Source organism: Lampetra planeri, chromosome 54, assembly GCF_965212315.1.
Source record: "Lampetra planeri chromosome 54, kcLamPlan1.2.h2, whole genome shotgun sequence".
Classification (NCBI taxonomy): domain Eukaryota; kingdom Metazoa; phylum Chordata; class Hyperoartia; order Petromyzontiformes; family Petromyzontidae; genus Lampetra; species Lampetra planeri.
In genome coordinates, this window is record NC_136160.1 from 3779514 (window position 1) to 3797529 (window position 18016).

The window sequence follows — 18016 nt, forward strand, 5'->3', positions numbered from 1 at the left end:
CTTGTGATGGGAGTTTGTAGGATGAACGTTGAGATTTATAAGGGCAAGGGGTGACCAGTAAGGTCTGAATTGCTCTGTAATAAGGTAGGCACTGATAAGGGGTTGACAGGTATTTACACACCATCTCCTACAATCTATTCCATCTCGTGCACGTGGACTGATCCAATTGTTCCATTTCCAAGGTGGTTGTTCTCTGGGGGTGCTTCCTCTAAACTAAACTTTTTATTTTACCAGGTAAGCCCCATGAGCTATGTAGCTCTTTTTCAGAATCGACCAGCCCACACATGATAGCTCAACGATGTGGCTTATCGCGTAGAAATGTATAGCAGCCATATACTCTAATTGCACGTTGATTCTTAATGTGGAGGGAAAAACCGGAGGACCCGGAGGAAAATCCACACGACCACGTGGAGAGAGACGTGCAACGTCTAAATATACAGGCATCAATGTTGGGATCGGACCCACGACCTCCTGCATGCCAGGCGAGGTAGTTAACATCACCACCGCGGCGACCCACTCCATTGGTTGTCATTCTGTCACGAGTTATCCATTGTCCCATTATCACTTCTGGCGAATGTGTCTTGGTCAAGGCCGCCGACTTTTCTTAACAGTCGTTATGTTATAATCTTTATAATGTAACATATGTCTGCTGTTCCACGCACTCTGCTTCCTGCCTCTCTTAAGTCTGATTTCGAACATGGGCATCTCCACGCGTTGTTGTTCCCTCTTCATCCTTTGTTCCAATTTCGGAATTAGTTCTCATGATTCAGATCATGATTCAAGTATGTACGTTGAACGTACGTAGCCAATCACTCTAATAGCGTTCTTGCAATGAACATCATCGCAAGATAATTTTCACTGAACTTGTGTTCATACATTTTTTTTTACATGGCTAATGCAATCGTATAATGCGATGATGCTCTTTGAAAAAAAAGTCACCAGAACTATAATTTTGGATTCACAGAGTGTGTAATTATATATTTTTATGTTTCAAAATAAAGACATAGGCAGAGGAAATGAGGAAGGACTTTAACAGGGGAAGTGGGTTTGACAGCGAGCAGTGTCTCGTGGGAGGGATTTTCAGACAGCGGGTGCAGCAGAGGAGAAGGAGCAACCTCTCGCATGAGATCACGGCTCGAGGGGTGTAGAGTTAGATAAGAGAGGGAAGAGTCAGGCAGGGGTTAAAGAGCCCATCGTGGGTATCTTTAAAAAAACACAGCGAGTGTGATCCTGTAGTTTGATCCAGCCCTGGATTGTGAGCCAGAGTTTTGGAAACACGTGGCCTTGGCCTCAGTTGCAGATAAACGCAAGAAGTCTGGCGGTGGCATTTTGGATGATCTGGAGTTTGAGATGATGGATATTAGGAGGATGTAGAGGTGGTGTGCGTGACTTTAAGTGCCCTTTACACTCTGGCCCCAGGGGTGGGGTCTTCAGGGCCAGACTAGCTGCTCATCATTGAAATATCTGGCCTCAGGGAGAGCTGTTCCGGTCAGGTATCTGTGGCTACTTTTTGTGCAGCAGGATTCATTCTTTGCATCAACGCACACTTCTAGTGCATGAAGCGACACATTCCCTTTGTTATTTAAAGCTGTACAAGTTCACGGGGTGGTGGGGGGGGAGAAATCAATGGAGGTATTTTATCGAACTATCCACAAGGGCTTTGTGCTGTGTAGCTGTGTGGATGGACGGGGTCTGTGCATCTCAAGGCCGTAATTATAATATATATTGGGGGACACACATCCCCCCCCCCTCCTCCCATAGTAAAATATGCTCAAAATATCCCCCCCAATATATTGCTATAAAATAGATTTCTGTTTATATGATTGTGGTTATGGTTGTACTTTATTAATCCCGAATCTCTGCCATTACATACAATGAAACAAGAAAAGGTAAAAAAAGAAAAAACAGAAATGTAATACAAAACACTATTAGACATTATTGTAAAAAATCAAAAGTCCATCATATGTGTTAGTGAATTTTTTAAATATTCTAGGCAGGAAATGGCAGGAAATTAGTTTTCAAATTTGGATTTATTTCTGGGGGGGGGGGACCCCCAGACCCCCTGGAATAATTTGGACCCCCCCCCCCAATGTTGACTCCATGGCTACGGCCTTGGTGCAACTCCTAGTGCTGTCGCCTCCAATGGAGGAGAACTTCCATGGGGGTTTAAGCCTTTGGTGGGCAGAGCCGAATATTTTTTTTCCGTTGCACTTAATTTGTTCAAAGTTCACCAAATTGGCACAAAACTGGTTGACATCCTTTCAGTTGGTCGTTTACGTCACCGCGACACTATGATAATTGTGCCCCCCCCCTCCCCCATTATCATGATAGTTATCGTTAGCGGTGCTGATTATCTAATTATCGGGTCGCGTGTATATGAGCAGCTGTGCTGGGCCCGGCTATACTGAGAGCATTTATTGTACACGCTGACTCTGAAGTGACCTGCCGAGCGTTGGCTATTTTGGAGTTCCTGTGTCGAGAAATTACTCTCGGGTTTTGATCCTGGAACTCACAACATTTAATTAGCGGCCGTTAAAAAATAAATTGTCGTACCCCGCTCACTCATTTGTTGAAATGTTCTCCCATTCCTCCCCCCCCACCCTCCCTGTCACATTCCGTTTCGCTGATGCCATGATTGCACAGTCTGCATATTCCGCAAGTTAGTGAACCGGGGTTTGGGGTGGGTGGGGGGAACTTGAAAAGTCGGAGTCAGTATGTGTGTTGGTATTCGTGTTCATCTCCGTTTGAGAACGTCGTCGTTGATTACGACGATGACGACGATGGGTGGTGGTGTCGTGAATAAACGTTGAGATTCGATTCGTCCGTTGACCACCATCGCCCTCGTTTATCCCCCTTCCACAGCTTCAGGCTTTCCCATTGTGGGCATTGCTCCAACAACCTCGGGGTCTCTTTGTCAAAACGAAACGGCGGAATATTTAAAATTGAATATTTTTTAAGTGAGATCTCTCTCTCTCTCTCGGCAATTGGCGCTCATAACTGACTTCATAACACCGGCGTGCATTCGGTGTACGCAAAGTGTCAACAACAGTCAATAGTTACTTTTAGTTTTGTGGATTAATACCACCAGAGCTAACAATACAGTGTATAGGATATTTGGACATGGATATTAGCGGAGTTGGCCAGCCCCAAGCGTTGGCAATTATTCCATGCATTAGTCACCAAACTGTTCAGCGCGAGCAGTAAGGGTTTCAAATGAGTCCAGTGGTTGATGGTAGTGGACTGGGCAGAGCTGCATTCCTCCGCAGGGAGAGTAGCACTTGGTCTGAACCATAGACACTCATTGAAGTGAGTTTTTCGTGGAAGCGGGGAGAGCCGACGGTTTTCGCCCATACAGTCGCTTTGGCCAAGAGCAGCCCTTTGGACCTGGACAGAAAACCTCACGTGGATTGCAAGATATACCCGCTGTGATGTCGGCAAACAAAACCCAAAAAATTGACACCCGTGGCCAAAGCAGGAGAAAGAATGAATTGATCAGGAGAGAGACGGGAGCAACCTTTGACCTGACCAGCAGCAGCAGAGTTGTTGACCTTACCGAGGCATAATATGCGGATAGGGTGGAGCCTTGAAAGATGAAGGTAACCTGGACCTGGTCAGGGCTAATAGCTGAGAAGTCACGCCTTGGGCTGGAGGCACGAGGCTGTTTGCGAGCAGTGAGCTTGCCCCCCGCCCCCCTGCCATCATCCCCTTGTAGCCTCGCTCACTGACACAGGAATGTTTAAAGGTGGCCAGCCTGCCCTGACCGCCCTTGGGCCACCGGGTGCTCTGATGTGTGAGCATTCTAGATGTGAAGCTTTCGTGACTGCAAGGATTCATACTCTTAGGTTTTTTCGGTAAAGTCGCGTAGGTAAAAAAATAAAAAGAATAGAAATAATAATAGAAATAAAATAATAAATCACGACGTTTCGGGCGCAACACAAGCGTCCGTCATCAGGTGGGACAACCACAGCAAGAAACAAATGCTGAAGTGGGCAAAAGAGCTGCTGTAACAAGGGGCTATATAGGTAAGAGTATGTGTGAGCATCACACGTGATGCTAGGCTTGGGCTCTTTCCCTCGCGCATCGTACGAGCACTGAAAACGGCTCTCACCTTTCGCGTGCCCCCTTTCTCTCGCTCCCTTTCACTGGTGCCGAGGGCGTGTACGTGATGGTGACTTTGATTGTTATTGTTATTCCGCAGTTACTTGCCATTCCCTACCCCCGAGGGTGAAACGTGTAAAAGTTGATCTTTGGGGAGAATTTTTTTTAAAATTGAGATTGTTTAGCCTCTTAATTTAAAAACGATTCTGTTCTCTTTGTTACTCTTTGTGATCAGTAATGTAGAGTTATTTGGCCATGATGCCCTCAAGTTGGTATTTTAAAATGTTTGTTTTAAATGTTAGCTCCGTACGGTGCATGTTACACATGCATGTCACGTTACTGGTCATTTGCGTTCAACTTTACACCGTATAATTGTCGTAAATAGAAAAGGTTGTTTATAGTTGTAGAATTTTGTCAACAATAATCTTCTTAAGTAATTGTTTAACAAGTTGTAACACGAGCATAAGCATTTAATTAAGTTTCACAATCCTACGTCTCAGCACTTAACTGAAATACGCTTCAGATTTTTTTCTCTCCAAAAATATTTGCATTCGAATCAAAGTAGCGATTACTTTGTAGAGAGCTTACACCATCTGCTTTTATAATAAATCTGCTGGCATTCGACCGTCGCTCGTGACCACTGCTGCGATCGCGTTCGCCATGGGGCGCACCTGCTTTTGTGAGGAGTGATGTGTTTGGATTATTTCGATTATTTTTGCTGCTATGAATTTCCACGTAACAAGCCACTTTTTTCGAGCTATTGCTTGTGGCGAGGTAGCTTCTGAAAAATAAGTTGATCGCTCAGTGGCTTTACCTGATGAGATAAATAATAGTTTATTTATATTTTTTTAAAGTGATTTTGTTGACCTTTCCTATACTTTGCACTCCTATCGTGTTTTTGTATCGTTTGTTGTTGTAACATTCTGACCCCGTGCCCCTACTGGACAACTGTGAAAAAGAGTGGGACCGTCACAGCCAGATTTGCTGTGAAAAAGAGCTTTGCAGCTAATCGGATTCCTCCTCCAGTCTAACGAAAGCATCCGATTCTAAAAGATTCTCATCATGGTAATGCGACCGTGGTGATGATACTGGACATTTCTAAAAAAATATATCTTCTTCTAGCACGTCGGATTCCTCCAGCACAAATGGACATTTTCTCATTCTGAAGGGACGGCCAGTGCTTTAGGAAACGTCGCGACTACGGATGGCGCCGTGGGCCGGCCCCCCCCCCCCCCTTGTCAGGCGCTGCAAAAGCGGCTGGCACGTTTTGCGTTGCGATAACGCGTCGAGCGGGCACGTGTGCCGAGTTTGCTGCCGAAGCGATAGCCTGGCTACGGCGAGTGTTGTAAATGCTGCACGTCGCTGATAGTCGCGACACCTTTGACCTAACCTTAGCTGCCGCCACGCTCCACCCCCCCGCCAACCCCCAGTCATTTTCTGCGGTGCCTCCGTAAATTTGGCAAAGCAGGCGGCCGGTGCAGCTGCGCTGTGTCGAGCGGCGACCGTGTCGTGTCGCGCCGCGGTCGATTGTCGATTAACGGCGATGCAAGATGCGCGGTAATGCAGACAGCTGGAGAAGTGTAAACATTATCTTTTTACCGTCATGGTAAAAGTGAGCATAATTTGCGGATGGGTGGAGCCTTTAAAGTGCAGCGGGAATGGAGAGGGTCTGAGGTGGCGAGGGTGTATCCGGTGTAGGTGGTCAGGGAACTGGAGTTACACAAATCGGTTTTCTCACTTTACTCCCTCGCCTGGTATGCAGGAGGTCGTGCATTCGATGCCAACCCTGACACCTGCCTGTATTTTTTGAGTTTGCATGTTCTCCCCATGGTCACGTGGATTTTTCTCCGGGTCCTCCGGCTGCTCCCTTCACATTTAGAAACATGCATTTGAAGTGTTTGCCTGCTTTACATTTCCACGCGATGATGAGCCACTTCGTTGAGCTATCGTTTGTGGCCAGGCCGCGTCTAAAAAAGAGCTGTGTAGCTCAGTGGACTTGACCTCGTAAAATAACAAAAAATAGTTAAATAGTTGTCATAGTTTTTAATAGAAATCTTGGCGTGCGCATTGCATCCTAACTGCGTTGCAGCCGGAGAGAAAAAATGCTATTAAAGTGAGGAGGCAAAGAAGTTGAGGGAACTTTGCGAGTGACCTCGGTGCGATGCTACTGTGGAGGCATCTGTGGTTGTACCGTGCGATAACCCTCCGGTGCGTTCCCACATTTTACCGCGAGTCGTCCGGTACGACGTCCGACGTTTCGGTCCGCGTGCCCGGGGTTGCTTCTTCCGCGACCGAATTCGTGAGGCGCTCAACGTCGCAGGAGGAGGACATTGTTCTGCCAAAGACTGCGTGGCATGACCTGAAAACGCATAGCGATGCCCATAGACTCACGCAGAGACCCATAGACTCGCGCAGAGACCCATAGACTCACGCAGAGACCCATAGACTCATGCAGAGACCCATAGGCTCACGCAGAGACCCATAGACTCACACAGAGACCCATAGACTTGCGCAGAGACCCATAGACTCGCGCAGAGACCCATAGACTTGCGCAGAGACCCATAGACTCACGCAGAGACCCACAGGCTCGCGCAGAGACCCACAGGCCCACGCAGAGACCCACAGGCTCACGCAGAGACCCACAGGCTCGCGCAGAGACCCATAGGCTCGCTCAGAGACCCATAGGCTCACGCAGAGACCCATAGACTTACGCAGAGACCCATAGGCTCACACAGAGACTCATAGACTCACGCAGAGACCCATAGACTCACGCAGAGACCATAGACTCACGCAGAGACCCATAGACTCACGCAGAGACCCATAGGCTCGCGCAGAGACCCACAGGCTCGTGCAGAGACCCACAGGCTCACGCAGAGACGCACAGGCTCGCGCAGAGACCCATAGGCTCGCGCAGAGAACCATAGACTCACGCAGAGACCCATAGCGTGTTGTCCTGCCCCCACACCTGTGATTTGCATGGTTGGCCACTTACAGTGCGAAAAAAGTTCAACATACTGGACATACACCTCCCGTTTGTACGAGTCGATGCTCACCCGAATGAGAGCGCAACCAAAGTTTCGGAGGGGGAAACAGTGCACCCAGATATTTAACACCACCTACCCCCCTCGCATCCTACTTTTCACCTTCCCCCTCTCACCTCCGATTGGCTACGTGACGGTGCGAAAGAAGTTCAACGTTACGTACGTAACGTAACTGCTTCACGACGGCCGGTCCCGAATCGCGGTGCAGGTGCCGGCTTATCCGTCGCATTCCGTGCCAGCAGCGACACACACGCGGCGGTGTCTCTCACCGGTGCTAGTTGCCGGAGCGCGCCGCATGAAGGTTCCCGCGCGCTCGGCGGCGTTTTTGCGGTTTTTGGATTTTTTGACGCGTGAATGAAGGGACGGAAAGCGCGCTTCAGCGGCGACACCTGGCCGCGTCGGGTTAATCCAGGTGAAAGCAAAATCCGCGCGAGCCGAGGGTTTAGCCAGCGTGGCCCACGACTCTCGCGGTGCTTGCTTCGCGCTGGAATCTAGAGTACGTCGTCAAAGTCTTGAGCGTTAGAAGCTATAAAACTTTAAAAAAATGTATTATCTTCTTGGTTCTTTCGGTAAAGTCACGTAGAAGGGAAATAATAAAATAATAAAAATCTAACATAATAAAATAATTCGTGGCCCACGACTCTCGCGGTGCTTGCTTCGCGCTGGAATCTAGAGTACGTCGTCAAAGTCTTGAGCGTTAGAAGCTATAAAACTTTAAAAAAATGTATTATCTTCTTGGTTCTTTCGGTAAAGTCACGTGGAAGGGAAATAATAAAATAATAAAAATATAACATAATAAAATAATTCTCACGACGTTTCGGCCACAACGCAAACAGCCGTCCTCAGGTGAAGAACAGGTCTGTCCCTTCTACGTGACTTTACCGAAAGAACCAAGAAGATGAATCCTTGCAGTCACGAAAGCTTTAAATCGAATTTTTTTTATTATACCAGGGAAGGCCCGCTTAGCTATGTAGCTCTTTATTCAGAAGCAACCTCGCCACAAATGATAACACAACGAAGTGGCTGATCACCATGTGGACCTTTATAGTAGCCAAATTACTCTAAACGCATGTTCTTTCTAAATGTGGAGGGAAAAACCGAAGGACCCAGAGAAAAAGCCACGGGACCACGGGGAGAGAGAGACACGCAGACTCTAAATACACAGCAGGCATCAGGGTCGGGATCGAACCCACGACCTCCTCCATACCAGACCCGGTAGTATTTTTGCGATTGTGTTTTAAGTTTTTTATATACATACATTGCAAAATTGCGGTATGTGCAAGCGGAACATATATGTTGGGTGAAGTGCACTCACTGTGTGTTATAAAATACTGCCTTCTACACACAGTATGGCACGGTTGTTTTTTTTATTAACAGTAATCCATTTTACGGAGAATACTTTAAGCAGTAATAACAGGAAACGTCGCCATTGTTCACGTTCTACTTTGTTGCGACGGAGCGCCTCTTCGAAGCCAAAATGGGTTTTGTCCATTTCGTGAGGCATTGGCGTTTGAAAGGGAAGCTTATGGCTTGCACTCCCTCCGGCAGCGACTGAGTAAACAGCTCTGAGAACCTGGGTTTAATCCCGGGCCAACTGCTTTGCGTGAATCGATGGCCCTCCAGCAGAAGGTTTGATTGCAGCTTGGAGGGCCTTGCTCAACTGCAGGCAAACTGCACAGTGTCTGGCCAGTTGAGACGTCCATTTGTGATTTGGTGTCATTGCCACCCTTGAAAGGTGAAACTGAAACAAGAAGATTTAAGAATTGTGCTTTAGCCATTGACAGAACCTGTTTGAACATTGGCAACCACCCACCTCATGCTGGTAATGTCCATTTCATTTGCTACAAAGGAATGCCTAGATTGTCGTTTTGGTTTACAACTTCCTGTAAACGGTGGCTTTAACTCGTGAGTTAAAATCCTCCACTCCTCGTGAAAATTGTTGTTTAAAAGACACCGCTATTGTTAACATATCGTACATTCTGTACAAAGGAGCATTTTTTAAATGTGAACATACCTATGTTTTGTCTGGGCGAATGTACAGAATTCACCAGTGTGTGTATGTATGTTGAACTTCTTTCTTACCGTACGTAGCCAGCCGTGCTAATCAGAGGTGCGAGGGAAGGACAACAAACTAAACACAAAAAGCAGTTCTAAAGAAATGAGTTTTCAACATTTTTCAATCTAGATTTAAAAGTGCACAGTGTGTAGAACTATGCGGCGCGTGCGTAGCGCAGGTGGCAGAGATAACGCAGCGTGTACCGTGCCTGCCACAAGCGTTGCGCTTCACAAACGTGGTTGCACGTGTGTGCTGCGTGCTGCCCATTGTGAGCGGTGGGCTCGGTGCAGAGGTCGCAACCGGGTACCCGATACCCGTACCCTACCCGATACCCGGCTACCCGTACCCGGCCGGGTACGGGTACGGGTACCCGTTTGTGACCCTGGTGCGGCCGGGTACGGGTACGGGTAGACCGTGAGTCACTGGTGAGTAACTGTTTGTCACTCATTTCCCAACGTCTTGTCTCTTCTCACAATTCAAGTTCTTAGAATCAACCCACCCACGCCTGCAACATGGCTTCATCCCAGAGATCGCAATCGGGTACCCGATACCCGTACCCTACCCGTACCCGGCCGGGTACGGGTAGGGTACCCGGCCGGGTACGGGTAGGGTACGGGTACGGCCGGGTACGGGTATCCGTTTGCGACCCTGGTGCGGCCGGGTACGGGTAAGGAATCAAAACCCGTTTGCGACCTCTGGCTCGGTGTAGCGTGCTCTGCTGTGCGCTGGACTCGCAGCGCTTGCGAACAAAACCGTCTCATCTCAACCGTAATGCTCCAAGACAAGTAGAGTCTGCAGGTACCTTAGGCAGAAAACAAACATTAAAACCATCAGGGTCTGAGAAAAATTTGGGCGTTTTCTATCCCGTAAGTAGTTCACAAGCGTCCCGCGATGCCAGTGCTATCCACGTGAGCTTTCACGCATTAAAACGTATCCTTAGCATTACGAAACTCATCAATACGGCTCGTTCTTAAGCGCGTATTTGTTTTTTGCACCGTTTGAACCCTGCGCAACTGCCAATATCCCATTTATACCGTCGTCGCGTCAACCCGCGCGTTGGCTTCCGCAGGTATTCCCAGGAGAGCAAGCGCGCCAGCCTGGGCGCCTCCTACGACACCTCCACGCGCATTGGCGGCGGCAACGGAATGGCGATGCCGGGTGGCCCCTCGTCACTCCAGGACTCTCGGCTCGCCGGCAGCCCTCGCTCCAGCCTGGGCCTGCAGCCGTCTGATCATCCTCACGGCCTGCCTAGCCCGCGCGGCTCCTACACGGGCCCGTTCGACAAGTACGCCAGCCCGCGCTCCAGCCTCGTGCTGGCGCCGGGCTCTCTGTACGCGAGCCAGCGCGACGACGCAGCGGGCGCGGCCCCCGGCAGCGCCCGTTCCAGCCTGGGCTACGGCGGCGAGCTGCCGGCCAGCCCGCGCGCCAGCCTCATCGGTCACTCCGCGGAAGCGGCGGGTGGTGCGGCCGCTGCTGTTGCCGCGGCCGCGGCGGCCGCAGCTGCTGCGGTGACGGTCGGCGGCAGCAACCGCACGAGCGGGATCAGCATGGGCTATGACGACCGTTGCCCCGCGATGAGCCCGCGCTCCAGCACGGGCAGCCAGTACTCGCACGCTGTCAGCCCGCGCGAGAGCTACACCAACTACACGGGCGACTTCGACGCCTTCCGCGTGCCGCACGGCCTCCACGGGGGCGCCGGACACGTGGGTCTGCAGCAGCTGCAGCAGCAGCAGCACCAGCAGCAGCACCAGCAGCAGCACCAGCAGTACCAGCAGCAGTACCAGCAGCAGCACCAGCAGCAACAGTACCAGCACCCGTTCCACGCCGTGGTCAGCCCGCGCTCAAGTCTGTCGAGCCACAGCTCGCGCAGTTCCCGGGGTTCTGGCGCCGGCTACCCCGAGCTGCAGCTGCCGTCACCGCGCTCCTCGCTGGGCCACGAGGAGGCGGTGCCCGTTCCCGTGGAGACGGCGCAGATGCTGGCGTGCACGCCGTTCAGCCAGCAGAAGGCCTACGCCGCCCACCCGCTCACGATGTCAGGTACCGACGGAGCCGCCCCGCGTGCTGTGGCCACTGTCACGCCGGTGGGGAAAATGAAAGGGTGTGAGGTCTTGAACGAGTGAGGAGCGAGTGAACGAGTGAGTGCGTACGTTCATAAGAATTCTCACAAGGTGATGGCCCGAAGGTTACCGAGTGACTCAGAGGTCAAGAGCGTCGAGCTGGCACCGATAAATAAGGATCCTGGCTTTGAATTCAGGCAGCTGTGCCTGTGATTAAACCGGCTTCTCAACTGTAGCGAATGTGATGTTCATAGCTCGGTTGCCAATAACCGCACAACAACAACAAAAAATCCACCGCATAAAATTTGTTCTGCACTTACTTTAGTAAAGAAAATTCCAGCTCTCTGCGAGTTAAAATATCAGTTTGTTGACGAGTGGGGTGAGAAGATGCTGTTCTCTATTGTGTGAACCAGAGGTCACTTGAAGGGATTTCAGAGGTAGCTCTAGGGTGTCCGCTTTCGCAGGCCGTTATCTCACTTGAAGAGTTTTTGCGCTGCTTTGTGAGATCCGAATGGGTACTTTGTCTCTTGATTTGATGCCGATTAGCGCAATTGCGATTCAACTGGAGAAAAATTACCAAAAACAAACCCCCCTTTTCCCTTCCAAGCAAAACACATGGCAAATAGCCGACTGTGGCACAACGTTTGCTATGTGCCATCACGAATCGCAGGGAATTAAATTATAAAAAAAACCCATTGGGTTTCATCGGTCTAAGGGCTGTGGTGGAATCGGCTTAGACGTGGATCGTAACCTTCGTGCAGTGCACGCTGCGTGGACCCCTCGTGGCACCTGTGAGTCACTTGGGACCCCTCCTCTGGCACGTCCCACATATCACTCGGGGCCCCTTTGTCTGCTTCCCTCCTTTGTGACGTGCGAGAGGCCTCCTGCCTTGCATTGTTTCTGCACGACCCCGTCACGTAGTGGCCAGCCGTCAGTAAATTACCGATGGGCATTTCCTTTCTCGCAACGGTCGCGTGCCACGCGTGTCCGAACGAGTTCCCACCTGCAACCGCGCATTACGATCGGAGGAGACGGCACATCACAACCGACATAGTACTGCCCGTAGACTCAACATTGCCCCCCATGGACTCAACACTGCCCGTAGATTCAACACTGCCCATGGACTCAATACTGCCCGTAGACTTAACACTGCCCGTAGACTTAACACTGCCCGTAGACTCAACACTGTCCGTAGACTCAACATTGCCCATGGACTCAACACTGCCCGTAGACTCAACACTGCCCGTAGACTCAACACTGCCCGTAGACTCAACGCTACCCATAGACTCAACACCGCCCATAGACTCAACACCGCCCATAGACTCAAGACTGCCCATAGACTCAACACTGCACCATAGACTCAACACTGCCCATAGACTCAACACTGCCCATAGACTCAACAATGCACCATAGACTCAACACTGCCCATATACTCAACACTGCCCATATACTCAACACTACCCATAGACTCAACACCGCCCATAGACTCAACACCGCCCATAGACTCAACACTGCCCATTGACTCAACACCGCCCATAGACTCAAGACTGCCCATAGACTCAACACTGCCCATAGACTCAACACTGTCCATAGACTCAACACCGCCCATAGACTCAACACTGCCCATAGACTCAACACTGTCCATAGACTCAACACCGCCCATAGACTCAACCACCGCCCATGGGCTCAACACTGCCCATGGACTCAACACTACTCATAGTTTGTTGTCCTTCCCCCGCACCTCCGATTCGCACAGTTGGCTTACGTACAGTGCGAAGGAAGTTCAACATACATGCTTTTGACTACCGCTATTACCACGTGTGATCAACCCTCTAGATGACGATGTTCAACTTGGACCATTTTCTATTTGCTGCCGTCGTTTCCATAGCGCTGTCGATCTTTACGTAACATGCAGTCTGCGCGCACAGTGGACGACACGTCCAGAGAAGCTTTGTAACGCCTTCCTTCCACTGCGCGCATTGCAAGCATGCCTTGAAATAATGCACGCGCTTGTGTGTGTGTGCGCGTGCGTGTCTCTGTGCACCACGCATAAAATGCTTAGTGTTCACAAGTGTAGAACTATGCGGCGCATTGTAGCGCAAGTGGCAGAGATAACGCAGCGTGTACCGTGCCTGCCGGTTGCGCTTCACAAACGTGGATGGGTGTGTGTGTGTGCTGCGCACTGCCCACTGTGAAGCGGTGCGCTTGGTACCTCGCCTGGTATACAGGAGGTTGTGGGTTCGATCCCGACACTGACGCCTGCTGTATATTTTGAGTTTGCATGGTCTCCCTGTGGTCGCTTGAATTTTTCTCGGGATTCTCCTGTTTTTCCCTCCACATTCATAATCAACATCACGCGTTTAGAGTATTTGGCTGCTATTTATTTTCATGCGATGATAATTCACTTCGTTGAGCTATCATTTGTGGCCAGGTTGCTTCTCAAAAATACCTATTGTGGTTCAGTGGGCTTTACTGGTAAAATAAAATTTTTTGATTGAGTAAAAAAATGTAGTTTTTTTATTTCAGTTGACCATCTCATCTCAACCGTGATGTGCTAAACGACACACATAGAGGCTGCAAATAACGTAGACCGAAAAAGACCTTATCGGTGAAGTTTTGGGCAACAGCCCTTCTTCATATGTAGTTTCCTCTTTCGGATAGCGTTGCTGTGATTGGGCACCACTGCCAACAGCGGCAGCAGTGTCACCCGCTGATTTACAGAGGCGTTTGGAAGCTAACCCCCTCTCCAGGTCACAGTCTCACCGTGGCGGAGGAAAGATACTGGAGGGCACTAAGCTTATCCTGTTCCTCACCGCAGCATCGCAAACGTTGCGCGCGCAACATTTCGATAGGCCTAGTGGAAGGCTCCACCCACCGTCGTGCAGGTTACGGTAGCGGTGCGCGTATCACTCGCCCCCCACCCCCCCCCACCAACCGTACGACTCGCCATCCCAAGATGTCTGGGCATTTCCTTCAGATGTATTCGTCACGTCTTAGCGCCGAAGGATGAGTTGCACGGCGGTCATTCCTCGCAGCCACGCGTTGCGTAGGCATGGCCCCGGCGCTGCGTCACAAACAGGATGTGGTGGGAGCTTCCCCTCGCAATGATAAGCCTGGCCAAAGATTATCACCCACGTGGACTCACTTTGAGGAACTTGTGTCCTACATATTTTTTGTTATCAGCCAGAGCCACCACTCACGTCATCACAGACCATGTTAAATTGGATGTAAACTCGTTATTATCATCTCCCACACATCCGATGAGCACGGTTGGCTACGTACTGTGCGAAATAAGCTCAACACACACACGTACATTACGCTGGTTTTACCAGGGAAATCGTCATTGAGTCTCAAAACTCATTTTCAGGAGGGGCCTGCCAAATGAGTTTGGCGGTAATAGGCCGATGTTGCGGTTTGTAATCCCGATTGACCAATTTGCAGGTAATTTTTCAGCATGAGGATGTTTGGCCAAATATCAGTTACGTTGTGTGTTTTCAGCTTAGCATTTTTGGTTGTTGAAGAGAATGATGGATAATACTAAATATAAACATACCTCGGTTCTATGTCCTCGCGTACGAATAACACGTTTGTTCAGTCATCCCGCCCATTGGGGTTTTCAGTACCGAAAACATCAAGCAGCAGCATTCGTTCGAAGCAAGAAAACTCCCGAATGAATTTTGACCCTCTGGGTCTCAGTTTCATTTATTTGGTATAGCCCTGTGAGCCATTCGGCTCTTGAATTGGGTGCAACCACAACAAACAAAAAACAAAAACATGAACAAGAAAACATCTTAAAGTGAATATGCGCAGACAGAAAAATCCAGGAAAAAACTGCCAAGTATTCCAGAAAAAAAGCACCGTACACCAACAGACTTGTTTAACGAATGTTGCTGGACCAACCAGGGTTAGGATGTTATCGGTGATGTGTGTTGATTATTTTCTCACTGATGTTGGAAGCGGCTACCTACGACAAAGTCGCCCGGATTGGGCTCACGTCTCGGAAGCCGTTCTGAATTATCACCGTGATTTCGGTTTGTGTGTGACACCTTGCACTTTGCAGGCAAGTTTCAAAGCATTTCAGTCGCGTGCTGTAGGTTTAGGTTTTTGTTGTTTTCGGCGTGGAAGAGTAGGCCAAACACCCTCTCTGGAGCTCATCTCGAGCGGGAGGATCTTCTGACAGCAGTGGCGTGTGCAAGCGGTTGCAGGACTGCACCTTTAACTGTAGATTTACAAAACCCTTTGGTGCGCCATTTGTTTGTCGATGCTAAAGAATGCGGATGATGTAAAGTTGAACTTGAAATTACTCTTTGGGTCACAGAGACCTTTGCAGCCTTGCCGGCGTTCTCATCGACAGCAGGTCCAGTCCAACGTCCAGGTGACTCTTGCAAATGAGACTCGTCCTGTTCTCTTTGCGTTCGCAGGCGGTCAAACAAAAGAAACTTGAAAGTTGCGAATCTCGTTTTGTTTATTCCCTCCGCCACCTTAATGTAGTTGGCCGCCTCGAGGGGGCGCAAGGCCCCACCCCTCTCCTCGCAGGGTTACAGCTCCTTTGTCTTCGATCAGATGTGCAGATCTTCTTCTTTCGACGCAGAGCAACAACTGCAACGTTACATTCAGGTGGTCAAGCCAGACGGACGACCGTGCCCGGAGCAGCGGTGCGATGTGTCGCTGCGATTCCTCCTTCGTATGTTTGTGGATCAGACATCGAGTCGTTCCGGATGACCACCGGTCGCACCGCTCCTGGAGAGTTTTACATTTTACATTTGTGCATCGGGTATCTGCATCTGCTGCCATGGTTAGTGCAGTGGATGCGAGTGGAAGATGGCAGCCTTGTAGTAGATTTATTCTTGTCATTTATGCCTTCCACCATCCAGCAAGATTGTCACATTTGCAATGATACGGTTTAGGAACGTCGCAGGTTGATGTTCAATGCAGTCATGAAAAGTCTTCGGTCTTAAACCATCGGTCAGAAGTTTCTCGCGATATTGGCAACATATATCTTTTAAAACGTGACAATCTTATTGGGTGGTGAGCGGGGGGGGGGTAAATGGCAAATTATTTTGGAATAAAACTACTGCCACGCGACCTAACCCTGTCAACAGACATGGATAACATCGGCTCATATTTGCCCAGAGTTTTCTGGTCCTGTCGATTTATAAAGAGTACCACATGGAGAAGAACAAACACAGGAAACATCAACTATTTTCACATCACTACTGTATTCACAACTATTTTTAGCCATACACGTTGTTTGTGCAGACAAATGTATAAAAGAAAACCCATGTAACACCACACACACGTACACACACAGTTAGAGTTGCGGTGAGCTTCTAACCGTTACAGCAGTCGGTTCCGCGTGCATGCAGACGTAATTAAGAGGTTTTCCTGTACTTGCACTCGCCGATAAAGATCGTTAAACGCACCGAGGAGGAGGGGGAGGGACGTGGCTGTTTTTTCACCGTGTAGGCTGTTGGAATGTTCTTGCGTCACAGTTATTTTCGCCATTGCGGCGCCCTTTTTTGATGCTTTGGTAAAATAATCTTACGCTCGCGACCAAAGGGCCGAGATGTCGTGTTCACAAAGACAAGTGCGCGAGTTCCCGCACGGAAGAAGAGGCTTTTGGGGCTACATTTTTCGCTCTCCCTGTCGGTATAGGGCTAGGGGTCGGCAGCCAAAATAACAAGAAGAGACATTTTTTTCCGAATTCGGTTTAAAAAAAAAACTCGAGCCCCGAAGCGTGTGCTCAATACGAGGCGGCGTGGGTCCTCAATAAATGTATTAACGGTCACGAAGCAGCAGCCCTTATAGGGTTCGGCAACCTGTGGAGCCGCAGCCGCAGATTGCCGACCCCTGGTATAGGGCGTGGTGGGTCAGTGGGGTGAGAAATGGCTTTAAACAAGGGATGTGAGCAATGGTGATGATGGCTGGAAAGGTACGCTCTGTTAAAACTAATAGTAACTTATTTACCCAGGAAAGTCTCATTTACCGTAGTCCAGCGTTGTGTTTTCATATTCAGATTTACTTGGCCGACCAACGGGTTTTCATACATGTGAAAGCGGATCGGAGCACCCGGAGAAAACCCCTCTCGTGCGAGGGGGCAACGCTCTATCCCATACAAACAGGACAGGAGATTGGTCCGCACTGACTGTACCGCCTTGTACTAGAGGAGGCAGGCGACGGCACCTCATCGACGCCTACGGGATGGGAGTTTCGCAACATCTGTGTCGCGACCCACGAACCCTCACCGCTGCCTCCGCAGCGCCGGGTTTCAGGTGGCCACATGCGGTGTAGCCACCACCAAACACCGCCCGACTGTGGCGAGTTGTGAAGCATTGTGATGGCAAACGGAGGAAGTAAGCAGCTGCATGCTTGTGTGATGTCACAGGGTTTCTTAGAGCCATCGCCTGGTGTTATTTCCACTTAGCCGTGTCACGTCCGTGCACAGGAGAGACATTGTTTGATTCCCTTGATTACGTAACCGTTTTGTTTAGTTGGACTTTAGACCGCTGGTATTTTTCCATCCCTTAACAATTTATATTATTTTGCAAAAAAACTGAAAAAAAAACTCCTTGGTACACAAAGGAACACTTTATCACCAGGTGCCATGTTTCGGCCCTGGCGTGTGGAATTAAAAAAAAATACTGGAGGAGCGACAACGATACAATCGTTGAATGTTAAAATTGTTAACTGTAGCCTCTGACCGATTATGAAACATTCGCTGATAAACATGCAATGGAAGTATTCACGACGCGGTAAGCTTTTCG

General features: G+C 49.6%; 1 protein-coding gene across 1 annotated transcript in view; it reads left to right on the forward strand.

The window, feature by feature from the left end:
• The window catches only part of LOC144735219 (Wilms tumor protein 1-interacting protein homolog), a 67807-nt gene that overhangs the window by 2878 nt on the left and 46913 nt on the right, over positions 1-18016 (forward strand). The window contains exon 2 of the mRNA XM_078617696.1: positions 10265-11232. Within this exon, the coding sequence (XP_078473822.1) occupies positions 10265-11232 (968 nt within the window). The remainder of the gene's footprint in view (positions 1-10264; positions 11233-18016) is intronic.